At 38.9% G+C, this 15022-nt stretch overlaps 1 protein-coding gene across 4 annotated transcripts in view; it reads right to left on the bottom strand.

Annotated features, from left to right (window-relative positions):
* Nucleotides 1–15022, bottom strand: part of mettl15 (methyltransferase 15, mitochondrial 12S rRNA N4-cytidine) — a 53168-nt gene that overhangs the window by 37609 nt on the left and 537 nt on the right. For 2 of the 4 annotated variants that reach the window (XM_010731209.3, XM_027281298.1), the window contains exon 2: nt 13827–14078. The exons of 1 other annotated variant lie outside the window; for it this stretch is intronic. In XM_010731209.3, coding sequence (XP_010729511.3) covers nt 13827–14063 — 237 coding nt within the window. In that variant the 5' untranslated portion in view covers nt 14064–14078. The remainder of the gene's footprint in view (nt 1–13826; nt 14079–15022) is intronic. One more of the 4 variants, XM_010731210.3, reaches the window with a different exon arrangement.

The raw sequence follows: 15022 nt of genomic DNA, 5'->3' as shown, positions 1-15022 counted from the left end.
CTACAAAAGTAATCTGAAAGTGATTACATTTTTTTAAGAAAAATAACAAATTAATCTAGCTTCTTAGAACCATTTAGAGAATTAATATTAGATTTTTGGTCAAAATTTAAGATAGCTTAATATGCATAAAGTAGCAACTTTACATTTATCATGAGCAACAGAAAATGTGTCCAAGTGTGTTTCAGTTGCATTTGAGGCCACTGAATCACCAAAACATCCTTGATGCAGAGAATCATCATCTGCACCGTAAGGTAATCACATCAAGCAGCAATCTGTGTGTCAAAGCGATGTGAATGTCATTTTCATTTACCTTGCATGTTCTAAACCTCTGCAAATAAAGTGATTTATAGAGGATAGTAAAGCATTGTGGGGATCTGATTTGGAGGCAATGAATGACAGCTGCGAAAGAACTGATTGGACACTGAAAGAAATGGAAAGGGAGGGACCTCTACTGTGTGCATGAGTCATCACTCTCAACCCCCACCCCAACTCCCCCCCACCCTCAGCCAAACTGTCTGTTTTTGTCTTCGCAGGATGGAGATTTACTGAGCTACATTTTCTCTGCTGGAAAGATTTATTGTTGCATAAAACTGAATGCAGACAGACTTAACAAGAAAATTATTGTTACATCGTGAGTCAAATTTGCAGGTTGCATTACAACAAAGGTCCAGTGACTGTGAAACAATTACTTTACAGCACAAGCTGACAGACATATCGGTCGGCTGATACTGTCAGCCTATTGCAGACATATCAGCATAAATGTATATTATCCGATATGCGCCAATGTTTTGTTTTTTTCCCAGTATATAATGCAGAAAGAAATGCTTGTGGTAATATATTGGTGTCACTGCAAAGTTTATCCAGCAGAGTGAACTGCAATTTACAATACTGTGGCAAGCAGCACAGAGAAGAAGCAGCTCTCAGCAATGTCAAGTGGAATAGGTTGACAATGTTAAATGTTATTAAAGAACATTTAAGTTAAGCTCTACTTTACTCTATTGTCAGTACAAGATAACATAATATAAATGTATGTTTTTAATTATAACAATGTCAGTGTTTAATGTTCATGTTTATTATCATGGGGGTGGTCCTATACCATCCTGTCTGGCTTGAATTCTAAAGAATTCTAAAAATTGATTAAAAATTACATCTACCTAATCCTCGTAACATATTTCTCTTCTGTATACTCAGTTTAGTGGCTCCAGGATACACAGTCTTACATCAGCACTGACTACAGCCTCACTTCTGTGCTGTGCAGCTGTGGGAGACAGTCTTCTATGATAATCAAATTAATGTTTCTCACAGTCTAGCAGGTTAGTTTGGGGATGAAAATAGGGGCAAGAGGGCTGCGGTCTGTGAAATCCTCCTCATCACTTTGATTAGTCTAGTCAAATCACAATTGTCATAACTGAGCTTGTATAAAAATATCCAAGAGGACTATTTTTCAAATCAAATCATCATTTTTATGCTTTTTATCTGACATTTTGTTTGACAAACCCGGATATTATTTTATTTTCTTAGTTATAAGTCAAAGAGAAGCTTTAGCAAATGTACTGCTGCAATATTATTCTCCTCTTCCACTCTAAATTGCGTTCCGCTTATTGTTACTTTACTTGGCTGTTTGACCTTCAATGTGCAGAATGATGTATGTGCAGTTTGACACTAGATGGCTGTTTTCACATTCATCTGCTGAAGGTGGAAACTTTCTTTGTTCTCATCTTAAATCTTAACATATGATTGATGATGCAATTGAAGAAAAACAAAGTAGGGTGCAGGAAAGCCCTCATTGTCAGCACATGATATGCATCAAAACACTTGCACCCATTATTCTTATGTAATTACTATCCTATATATATATATTATATATATTATATATATTTATATTATATATATATATATATAGGGCTGTCAATCGATTAAAAAAAACTAACTAATTAATCGCAAAAAATTTCTGTAATTAATCACGATTAATCTATCAATAAATGTATCAATAAATTAAATGCATTTTTCTGGACTGAAGCTTATAATGAATATTTATTTATGTAAAATGATCAAATTAAGTAGATAAACTCAGATAAAGTATATGAATTCATCATGTTATTGGCTTAGGTGCACATATGCACAGTGCAAACAGAAAAAAGCCAGAATGAGGAAATATACTGAGGAGTGCCACACTCCTGTAGTGTAGACTGGGTGTTTTGCTTTGAGGTGATATGTTAAAGTCGTGTTACTTCTGTGGAATTTAAATTCGGCTTTGCAAACTGTGCAATTGCCGTTTGTCCAACGAGCCCGGGCACTTTTTAAAATGAAATGTTCCCCCTAAAAGTCCGTCCTTATCCACTTTACACCACAGACTCTCCTTAGTTAGGATGTCATAGACATATATGCACAGACTCTCCTTTAGTTAGGTATGATCTAGACATATATACACAGACTCTCCTTTAGTTAGGATAGATCATAGACACCACCCCGACGCCTGAGCAGGTTGGTCCGTTGCTGCGACACGTTAACGTGTCCGCCATATTGATGTGGCAGATCTGCCCGTAACTAATACAAGCAGGGCCGGTTTTGCTATGGGCAATGTGGGCGACCGCCCAGGGCGCAGTCTCCGTGAGGCTTTAAGTTAATGCCTCTTATACACCCATTCACACACACACTAATATATCGGGAAACAAAGCTCTACTTTGCCACATCCAAAATGGCGGCGCCGCCACCGGAAGTAAACAAAACCGCGTTAATTGCGTTATTTTTTTAACGCTTAATTCTTTAAAATTAATCGACAAAATTAACGCGTTAATTTTGACAGCACTATATATATATATATATATATATCTATATATATATATATATTATATATATATATATATATATACACACACACACACACACACACACACACCACGCACCAGTGCAGTCTTGACGTGCGTTATCATGGATTATTATACAACTTTGTTGAATACTTGATTATGATTCGTCGATTACAGCAATCTATAGTCAGTCATTTCTGTATTTTTCAAATCAATGATTTGACCAAAAAATATTGATTTCTCTATTAAGTAGCTGTGTAGTAACCTCAACAATAACAAGGTTTAATTTACAACAATGAATGGCACTCTGTACACTATCCCTTGGTGGATATGCCACTGTCCTATTTCCCAGTGTCAATGCTAAGTGGCAACATCCGTAGCTGTTAAATGAAGCAAAATGCCACAGAAGTACCAAAAACTGCAGTTCCTTGAACAGCCACTCCAGGCTGGCTGCATAATGAGTCAATCTTTATAGGCCTACACATTAAAATGTCCAACTTCACAGGAGAAATAAACATGTTTACAGGCTGGTACAAAAAACAGTTTTTGTCTCAATAGCTAATTTCTCCATTCACGACAACTGTACGGAGGGTGAATTTATATATAACTTCCCTGTTCAAATTGTTTTAAGACTTAAAGGCATGTATAATCAAGGAGGTGGCCACTTTGACTGGTGGACCATTTAAGAAACCAGGTGACCATTAGTGGGGAGTCAGCAGATGCAGAACCGCCAAGATAGTGAGTGCAAGAGCCACCATTCTCTGAGCTTCACAACGGTTCTTTAGAAACCTATGTGTGATGTTGCGGATACTACATCAATGTTTTATACAGTGTATAATCATTGAACATCTGCAATTGACAAAAAAACGCACATTTGCTCCTTGGATAGGCACATACCAGCTACCATACTTCTTACTGAGTCTGTATGAAACAATCAGTGTGTAAGTGTCAATAGATGAGATGCACATTACATTACAGATGTGTTTAGAAGCCTTCCAAAAGTGAAAGAGTCAAACATTTTCTGGCCGCTGCCCGGATAATGAAGGCATGGTGAAGCAACAAAAACATCTTGATTATAATTAGAGAGAGAATCTATGCCAAATAAAGAATGGTAATGTATGCTTAAGTTGTTACAATTATAACTACTCGAATAAGGTTAGATCACATTTACAGTTAAAAGGAACCAACACTGAGTGTGGGTAGGAGAGGAGATATAAAGTCGGGTCTTAATTGTCAAAGAAATTGCGAGGCCTAGAGTTGCCACTCCTCCCTACAACATTTTGCTGCCCTGGACATCACACTGCCTCTAGCTTTGGCAATGAATGTAACACAGACTGTTTTAAGCAGCTTTGAACTACCAATGCGCTGTTTTTCTCAAGAGAACTGTCTCTACTGACAATGGAAAGCCTTTTTATAATCCGGTTATATACTGTTATTTTGACATGCCTACAAATGCATAGTTGTTAAAATACAAAATATAGACTACTAACTTCGAGTGGGTATGGAATGCCACAGACTGTGACAGAAATGCCAAAAGGCTATTTCTTTGTTTTAACAGGAAACAAGAAATAAGGTCAAAAATGATGCGTTGAAGCTATTCAAAATGATTACGTGCTTCATTGCTCTTCTTCACTGCTCTCAAAGATTTATCTTAAGTGTGACACTACTGTCAATACAGTGTACCAAGGAAACAATGAAAACTATATAAAGCCCAAGGGAAAACAGAGGAGAAACTGAAAAGAGGGGGTGGAATCATCTAACTATATTCACAAAATGTAAAGAAGCATCAAGAAAGATGGCTTTCTCTCCTGAAGGTGAATTTCATGGTACTAAAGGAAGACAAAAGAAGAACAGGGCCAAGTCCATTAGGGAGTGCAAAGAGGAGTCGAGCTAAATGAAGGCTTCGTGGTGGAAGGCATGGCAATAGGGAAAGGGCATCTAGAGGCATTTAAGAAGATGCTTCCAGTAGTTTGAAGACTGGGTTGACAATACAATATGAAATGAAAGGAAGTAGGGAATGAGGTGGGGGGAAGTGGAGGTGGCATGGAGGAGGGGCTGAGATCGGAGAGAAGCTTCGTAATGTAGCGCTATGTACTGATGAAGTTGCCTTGGGCCTTTCCAGGACTTGTATTATCATCAGTCCACCAGTACTTAGTAGTAGTGTTTAAAAGAGGTGGAGGGATGTTAAAGGCCACTTAGTACATCACATTTAGTGTAGTTCAAGCTACAAAAAAGACTAGACATAATGTAGAAGTATGTCTTCTGTTGTTTTGTATTTTCCTAATTGGTTGCCTCAGTGTCAATGGGTGGCCAGATTCATAGTATTAGCTTATCATCCAGGCAATTAGTTTCACTTTGTTATCCATTCTGCACATGGTGTTCATGTCAGCAGTTTTACTGTTTGGGAAGGAGGGTTATTTTCCCCTAACCAGTAAGTAGTGAGTGTATATATCCATCCCACCAACTTTACTTTCAGCCAATGCAGAAGCTGTGGTTGCAGTTGTGGTTGAGGAGTGGTTCAGTTATCTTGGGGGAAAGACTTTATAAATCAGAGTGTGATGTGGACAGAATGTGGACTGCAATTTAGAGATCTGCAACCAGGCTATGACAGCATTAACATTTAACAGATAACAATTTTCCCACAGTCCATATTATCCATCCCTAAGCTTAAGGGGTTGGTACAGAGCTGTAGTAGATGGAAAACGACCAAAGGTCAGACTTTGAGCTGCCACTTGGACAAAAGACCATCAGCCAGCTTCAAGCTTTCAATCTCTGACATCAGTCTTTTTAGCCTTTGGGGGGTAGTGGTCAGTCTCAGGAGCCTTAGGCTGCCTTGAGGGTACGTAAGCTTGTGTGTGAGGGCTGCCTCTCAGTAGGACACTGCTGATACTGTGAGGCTGAAATTTACTACTTCCTACACTGCTGCCAGTTTGCATTTATTTCCTTCGGGTACTCATCAGCAAGAGGTGAAGGTGAGCCAAAGCACATCTGGCCTCTGAAGCATTAAGTTTAAGAGTGGTGTACTGACAAGAGGATGAGGCAAGCCTCATGGGACTTGATGTGAGAACTGACGTAGAGGTTCTCAGAAAGGCTTTCCGTCAAACGCTTGAGATGGCAGAACATTGTGCTCAAGAAGAACCAAGCAGGTATTTAAGAGATACATTTTAAGCAAGGTGTCAGCGAGCCTGGGCAAGGACACTCCACACCTAAACTGTGGAGGTGGACGTGGTGTAGGAACAGTGAGAAGGAAGTGAGGAAACTTCTGTTACTGGTTTAGGTCAGTAGTGTCATGTAGTGTCGAGCGGACATGCTCTTTCCTGCCAAATTAGTCGGGAAACAGAGTAGGCAAGGAGTGGAAGCACTCCAAATGAGAACAACAGCACTTCATCTGGATGCTGCTGGGAATATAGATAATGTTGGTTACAGAGATAAGGTCACTGCAACCAACTTTTATCAGAAAAGGTACAACAGCAGTTTAATAAAGATAATTTAGATGCAGAATACCATGCTGAGAAAGATCAGTAAGAGAGTATATCACACCTGTTTCAAATCACCTTCAGTTTGAATTGGCAACAAGACCATAACATTTTCCCCTCCATCTCGATTAACAGGTAGAGTAGAATTACTCCCTTTGTTGTAGCTTGACCAATACATCACTTTGCTGGATGACACTGCATTGCATTGAGCCAAGAGTTGAGCCAGGGGGCCATTTCACCACATGTAAAACATGCAGGCTGCAATTTACAACATGAGATCATTTCCTCTCTCTAATTATAACCTGTTTCAATCATGAAAACAAATGCAATACTTGGAGCTCACGAGCAAGTGGGAGCCCGGCAGCACTCGAAAATATATCTGCAATTTGAGAGCAACGATCATTTCTGAAATGTGACGCTGGCACCATTTGCGATCTGTGTGCAAGCACCGCTCACAAATCGCTTTTGTGCAATGGGCCGCACCTTTGATGACATTACACAAAAGCATGTATGTGCTGGCTGATGTTTGTGGAGCAAGACACTTTCATCTACATCACCGCTTACACGCGCATCACCGCTTACACATCTCTTGTGTTTACAATCTGGCAGTCTGGTACTAGAGCTGGTGATAGGGGTTAGGCTTTACAGTAGTGATACAGCAAAATGAGATCGCTGTTAAAAACACAATTTCACGCAAGAGAGGAAGCATGTCTAACATGACAAACCATTTACTGCAGCATGGTATAAACATGCACCATCTTGAGTTCTGAGTACTGAGAATGCCCCAGAACCAGTTAATGGTAGGGAGTCAAACACAAACAAGTGCAAAATAATTACCCTGTGCATGGAAGGAAAATCTTTTGCTGTTTTACAACAGCGTTGTTGTGTTAAAGGAACACCAAAATATCTAAACAATTAGGACAAATCACCCTTTCCGCTAGTCTAAATCAACAGAAAATAAGTAGTAGTATTTTTCTTTTTTTTCCATTAACACATTTTCATAATTTAATTACAAGCAGTAGGACCATTTGAGGAAAAAAAATAATTTATCACAAAAATAGGAAATAAAATCACAATTATTATATGTATAAATGACCCAATACGCTGACAGTGATAAACAGTAACTAAACTAAACTACACATGTTCTTTTATCTTATTATCCTGAACTAATGGTATACCGATATTGATGACATTCAAGAATGAAATACTGACATAATGTTATTAACACCTGTATGATAATATCGTATAAATAATCCAGCACCTCTTATATTATTTACACTTCTTTCCATTCTTACTTTGTGGGTCACCCTCCAACATAGTAAGTGCTTGTAATGCACCTTAATGCTGGTTGTCAGTGACACAGAAAAAAAGAGACAAAATAAAAGTTAAAGATGAATTTGCATGATTTTATTACTGTTATTATATTAGAATTATTATTGTAATTAATACATTTTCTATAGATATCACAATAGAATAGAACAGAATAGACACTTTATTTATCCCTGGAGGGGAAATTTGTTATAATAGTGTTACTGTGAATTCTTTCGCTATGATAATCTGATATTGCGACACCATATCCTGAATAGATTCAAAAGAAAGACCACGGAGATAATCCGGTTGGACCACACACAAACACCAATTGAAGATGTGTTGCAGGAATGAGTCATCTAAATCCAGCTGTCCACAGGGCATGTATCTGATTAGCATACCCAGACTCACACACCAGGAACAAATGTAAATATTGCAATAAAACCTGCTGTAATAGTATCAATTCAGCACCGAGGATGGGCTCCAGTTTATTTTTACTAAGCTTAGCTATATTGGATGTGTGCGAGTATAGAGTTATACAATTTCAATAATTGTTATTAAAGATATGTAGATACAGTATATAGCTTATATAGAGAGTTATAGTTATTGATGTTGTAACAGCACACTCTCATGCATTGATATTTGATGTTTGGTACGTGCATCAGTTGGAAAGAGATTTCTCCCCCCCCCACCAACCCCTCTCTTTCTCACACACACAGAGTCAACATTGTTATATCATCTTGACTCAAACATTAATAAAGTGAAACATTTGGGAAAGTATTTACTTTTGGGGGAAGCATTTAAGCTTTATTGGACAAAATACTATTCTGTATGATATACAGCTTTCTAAGCAATGCAGCAAAACTGGGAAGGTGGGCAAATATAGTCTGGAGGCTGGGAGGGAGGTTTACTTGAGCTAAGCTATGATAGACACCATCTGCTCAGGTAGGTGCAGGAAGACTTGCTTTATTTGTTTAGGTTGTTGCTGAAGTGAACCTGAAGTAGAAGAATGGGTAAGACAAAATGGCTCGAGCAACTCTAACAGGACAGTGTGGTGAAGCACCCACAAACGGGTTGTCTGCTCAGCAAGGCTGAACGATTTGGCACTCTGTAGACTGAGGCACCCCATTTGGCTAATGAAGTCCCAGACTGTCTTCACACCACACCCCCACCCACCACTCCACTATGAAATGTTCTACTCATGAAAGTAATGAGGCAGGGAGGGAGAAAGACTCTTCTGGCCACTGATAACCTCAGACTAAACTTGCAACCTTACGAGACAAGGGCCTAATATCTGGCCGTCAATCAGCCCCAGCATCCCTGGCTGGAGTGTTTAATTACAAGGATCAATTATTTACCAGCCTCCTCTTTCACTACTCAGTGCTCCTAAAAAAGGAGTGTAAAGAAGAAAAAAAGAAAAAACATTAAAGACCCAGATGAGGCTGTGGTGACAAATTCAGTACAGGAAAAAGAATATGTTGCTTGTTCCAGATAACAATGTTTATTCTATGAGTTATATATAACAGATGAGTTCATCTTGACCTTTTTAAAAGGATGACTACAAAAAAAACGTGTTGTCAGATTATATTCATTTTTTATATTCACACATTTCTACAATTAAACATTATATTGTTGTACCTACAAATTAAGGCAAACCAATATTGAAATATATAATAATATTTAATATTGATAATGTGTTAATGATTTAGTGATATATTGTGTAAATAATCCAGGCCCTCTGAAATGATTTCTGTTCACACATAGTAGGTGGTGGTAATGCACCTTGCAGGGTATATGCAGGCGAAGGCAGGACATAGTCCAATTTTCATGAACAGATAGAGTAAGGAATACTTCACTCAAAATGCATAATTGTGGAGCTGTCTCAGCCGTCTATGGGCCAGTATTTATGGCAAAATATGCACCTCTTCTGTGGCTTATGTTAATTTCATAATGATCCTTACTGCCTGAAGACAAGCAGCAGAAGTTAAGTGACAATGTACAAATATTACTGTCCCATTTTTGGGTGAGCTAAATATGCAAGAGTAGTCTTACATGTCAGTGTTAATACAACACATTTATCGTTTGCTGCATGGGCGGCTTTAAAAAACAACAACAAAAAACTGAGGCATAAATTAAGAGCATATCCTCTTCTGCAGGATACACTGCACTACTGTGACAGCCCTACTATAAAATACACAATCATCTAATTTACACTACAACAGCTACAAAACTATAGTCAGGGATTGTCTAATGTAGGAGACACTGACAGAGAAACTCCTCTATAAAAATAAATAAAACCTGCAATGTTACAAAGTTCTTTACAAAACAGGTATGAAGACAACACCTTCAGTGTTCAACTGCTGTGTAATTTCCTTGCACTTCATATTTACTCCTGAAGACATTTCTTGACTCAAGCTGCATGGCCCAAACAGCAACTGCAAGGCTTTTAGCTAATTTGAAGAGACAGGATCATATTACCCCTTTGCCTGGATTCACAACGCACAGCGCTTCACCTGGCTGTCACTGGGAATATAAGTTAAGAAACAAAGATAAAAGTCACAAAAAAACCCTTTTATATAAAAATAATGGACATTTCAAATCCAGCCCGTACAACCCGTGCACTAAGACTAAGTGTTTCCTTAAAATGCTGCCTTTCAGTTTTTTCATAGAGGTTTTTAGATTGTATGTTACGTTTCCAAATGCTCCTGCAAGAAGGTACATGGTACTCCCTGTACTGTAGACCTTAAAAGTCTCACCTCAGATGACCCAAAATTCAGCTGTAAGACTTTAACTAATTTAAAGAGAAAAGATAATATTAACCCTAGCTATGCTCCTCTTTACAAGCTGGTACATTCAGTACCAAGTAAGAAAATATCCTGTACTGGATTAACATCCATCAAACATTGATGCCATGCCAGCCTCTACAGGATATACATTCCACAAAACCACATTTAATGTAAAAATGTGTAAATGACAGATGAAACAGATGGTAACTACTTTTTTACGTCACACGACCGTACACTTCTTTTCATAGCATGCATCTAAAAATGCAAGAAAAGAAAAAAAAAATTGAGAAGTAGCAGCTGGTGGAGTGTTTTGTGGTCATCTATCCATAGAACAGAGTGCCTCTTCATGTGTCCGGATTACAGCCAGCCAAATAACCCAAATAACAGGGGATGTGAAAAATGCAGCACTCAACTAAGTCTGCTGTGGTTCAGGGCCTTAACAAGCTACAACACCTGTGATTTGTGGTTTGCCGCTTTTGCTGTATTTTTGTGCTAGATTTCCATTGTCATCATGAGTCTAGCCTGGTTCATGCTATTTATGGTGTGCAAGCTCCACATTGGCGACCACCTGCTCTCGACATAAGCTGGCATTAATGCGTCTGTTTCTTTCATTATGACTTTTAAAAATCCAGTGCTTTGGTGGTCCTAAGAAGAGTTCATATTTGTACAGTTTACTGTTGTCGCCTTTGGGTGTACCAGAATTTCAGATGTCATATATGCCCTAATTATGTTATACAGACTATACACTTCATTTTAATGTACATTAACATTAACCAAGAGTTAAACAGAATCCTGAAGTGACTGTGAACAGGATGACATGTGTATGAGGACATTTTCAGCATCTGGTCTGATGCCTTGCGTGATGCTCACATGTCAGCAATATAATATATGTGTGCCAAAAAATGTTTTACTTTACTTATGAATTATAAAACAACATGATTCATTCAATACTCATATATTCCTATGATTGAATTCCTGTCTGGTCAACAAATGACAAGCATACACCTTTATGCACTGACAGTGATCATAAAGAGCAAGGTAGAATATTCATCTCTCTGACCAATAGTTATTATTTGCCTAAACCTGCTCAAAAATGAGTTGATTGTTAGAAGACTGTGTTATTGATCCAAAAAAGTAGGTTTAACACTTATGGCCTCATTAATTCCACAAGGGGGAGTGTGTTGAGACTGAAATGTAAGAGTAGGCAGCTTGTTTCTCCTTCTACAGCAGCACAGGGTTTTTCCCCTGGACTCTCAGCTGATGGCTCATTAATCTATTCTAGAGGAGGTCCCCTACGCAAGCAGCCTGCGCCAGTGGAGGACTCCTCATGCTTCGTCTTAAGCAGGAGTTTAAGAGTTGAAGAGGAGGTTACATATGAAAGCATTAGAACAAATTATTGTTAAAAGGTGAACTTATTATTGTCGCTTCATGTGACTGATAGTAGCAAAGTTTCAAAACTTAATTTAAGCTGTGTGTTTTCCTTAATATCTCTCAGTATGTTTCAAAAATGAATTTACCGGTCAATCAAAAATTCTCCCTCTCTCTTTACCTGTTTGCGAACATATTTTCCACAATGACAAACATCTAGAAGTGCATATAAATGAAAAGGTGATCTTAGTTTCAGATTTTGACTTTCATATGAAATCTATAGGCCTACAGTCATTGCTCAGTTGACTGAGCGCAAATTAGCTACCTGCACACACATTTGCAGCCAGACGTCCTGTGTGGGAGGCAGCAGGGCACTGAAAGGCTCCATTTACACACTTTGGTTTTACTGCAGTATTTGCTCTGACACCCATCATCGCTTAAGTACTCCATTCATACACATGCCGCTTCAGCTGACAAGAGCAATTACATATTGGTGATTATTTCACAATAGCTATTCAAATTAGTAATCTCACCGCCCTCAGTGATTCCAGTCAACATTTGTCTGATATTAAGGGTAGGTTTTCTTCCTCGCAGCGACTGATCTGTTAATGACACCGTCACTTAACCACGGCATGTTTGACTGCTTAAATGGCAGCTCTGTCAGACAGTAATGTCAGAATGGAAATTTGTCATAGTGTGACTGAGATTGACAGAGCATGTGCCTGCGTCTACAGAGGCGTAATTTAGCTGTACAGTATCACCGTGCAATACGTGTCTGCACCCTGATAGGGTTGTAATATTGCCGTGGTTACTGAACAAGTAAAACTGCACCATCAAATATGTGTCACCACAGAAATAAATAAATTAAGAGACATCTGCAGTAACGCAACGTTTAAAACATGACTTCTGAATGTTACCATTTCCACAGAACGTCACACTAAGTGAAGTCTGCAGCATGTACTGTACAAAAAAAAGAAAAAAGAAAAATCTATCAAACTGTTTTTAATAGCATCTGATTGGCAAGCTGTCTTGGGACAGTTGGCAAATGGGCGGGCAGCGGAGGAGTTTAGAGGTGCTAAAGTTCAGGCAGGAGCGACGCAGCACCCTGTGTCCTGCCAACAGTCTTACAGTGGCGCAATTCCTGACTAAGTTGTTGACCCATGGCCCCCACCTGCCTTGACCAGGCATTATATAGGGGGGGGCAGCACTTCCCCTTGAATGCTGCCTGCCACACCAGAAGGCTTTTGACTCATGCCCATCTGTCCTGGTAGTACATACATTAAGTGAAAGCCAAGCTCCTGGCACCCTGTCCAAGTCGTGTGTGCTTTTAAAACAAGTTGTTATGTAGTGTGTAAACAGATTTTTTTTACCTTAGTAACAAACATCTCGGTAAGGAGAATAATTAGCAGCAAAGAGGTCATTTGTAAGATTGCAATGAGAGGGGTTATGATTTATTTGTGTCCTGTTCAAAAATCAATGTGTTTGTTATAAAAACTGATACAGCAACCCCTGAAATAAATCTCATCTTTATGAACATTTTAATATACATTGCTACTGATGCTGTCAGGGAGGTGTTCATTCAACTCTGCAAGAGTTTTTGAGACTGTAGTCAGTGGTGCCGTTGAATCGAAATGTATGAAACTGATAGGTGTTTCATGTGGTCTGACACACATTAGAGAAACAGTATGAGTCTGCGTGCCTATGCCATTACCACAGCAACCTAGCCTGACTGGATAACAACGGCTGAAAACACAAATACAACCTAATCACTTGCTAATATCAGAGAGGCCAGTCAGTCCTAGAGATTCAATTCAGTCACACATCAGATGTGCCGACATTCTAGGAGGCTTTTTAATGTATAAATACATCAGTGGGTGAACACATCCTACTGGCAATAATGGTAATAAGAATAAGACAGTGAATTCAAATGACACCATTGCTTTTGTTTGAATCCTCTCGCACGGCACTCATTTTGTTTGAATGGATCTTTGACGTATTTAAAAAGAACATTTAGACAAACAGACGTTCACTTTCTTAGGGACATCAAAAAGCTTGCAAAAATAACAAGAATGCAAACGTACCTGACCTACTTGGATGTCTAAGTAATGAAGCACTTCTTTAAGCATGACAGGAGTGTGCGGAGGCTTTTCGCTTGAAACAGAAGACAATGCTTCAGATCTGTCCAGGGGACCGGGCCCAGAAGAAGCACAAACTGTAGAAGAGTGCAAGTTTAACTTCCATGACCTCCATGCTCTCCAGACAGCCAGATTTGTTTTCCATAACAGCGGGTTGGAGCGCAAAGACATGTGGAAAATCATGATCCTTATAATGACCTTTGGAAAAATAAGAGCAAAGATATGTGGTGATTTATGCTATCACATAAAGACACACATACACAGAACAGTGCTTTGTAACGTAAGTATACACAGGGCAAATATATATAAGACAATTTGACAGAAATCTTACGATGCAGACTTATAAAGTAAATTTGATATTTCAGGATTTTTTCAGCAGCTCTGCATCCAGAACAAGAGGGCACAACAATTCAAATATTTGAAGCCAGGCTGAAATCACCCTGACAATGAACCCTTCCAACAGCACACATCTGTGCTTCATACACTACACCACCACCACCACACCCAGAGAGAGGAAGAGTAAGTCCATCTTTGGCTGATTAGTTCAACATTTCGGCAGTCAACTTGAACAATACTGCCCGCAGCAGGCTCCAAAGTGACCCACATGGTTAAAAAGGTATTCAGGTGTTTCCTGGCAACAAGATGGATTGAAAATTAGAGCTCTGTTGTGGCGATGTATGACTCTAATCCAACAGAAATAAGCGAAAGGAGATGAGAGAACTCAACAAGTGTGTGTGTGTGTGTGTGTGTGTGTGTGTGTGTGTGTGCGTGCTCACGCGTTGGTGAACACAAAGCAAACATTCACTGGCAGCGAAGAATTACACAGAATCTGAGGAGGTGGCAAAAAAAAAAAAATATATTGCGTGGCAATGACGCGATTGATTTTATTATTGCATTGTGTGCATCTAGATGTAAATCAAAATACTACAGCTTTCGGGTAAAATAAACTATCCTTGTCCTGTACATTTATTATCATATGTCTATTAAACAGTGTCTTATAAATTGGGTGACAGGTGGGAAATAACTCAAGGGACAAAGATAATATGGACATTTTATTCTTTCAGGGGGATTTTTTTTTTTTTTTTTAAGGGGGGGCTCCATGATTCTAGGTACGCCCCTGTCTCCCATTATTACCATGGCTA

The sequence above is a fragment of the Larimichthys crocea genome, chromosome VIII (assembly GCF_000972845.2).
Source record: "Larimichthys crocea isolate SSNF chromosome VIII, L_crocea_2.0, whole genome shotgun sequence".
Taxonomy (NCBI): domain Eukaryota; kingdom Metazoa; phylum Chordata; class Actinopteri; family Sciaenidae; genus Larimichthys; species Larimichthys crocea.
This window is presented reverse-complemented; position numbering and strand designations above follow the sequence as displayed.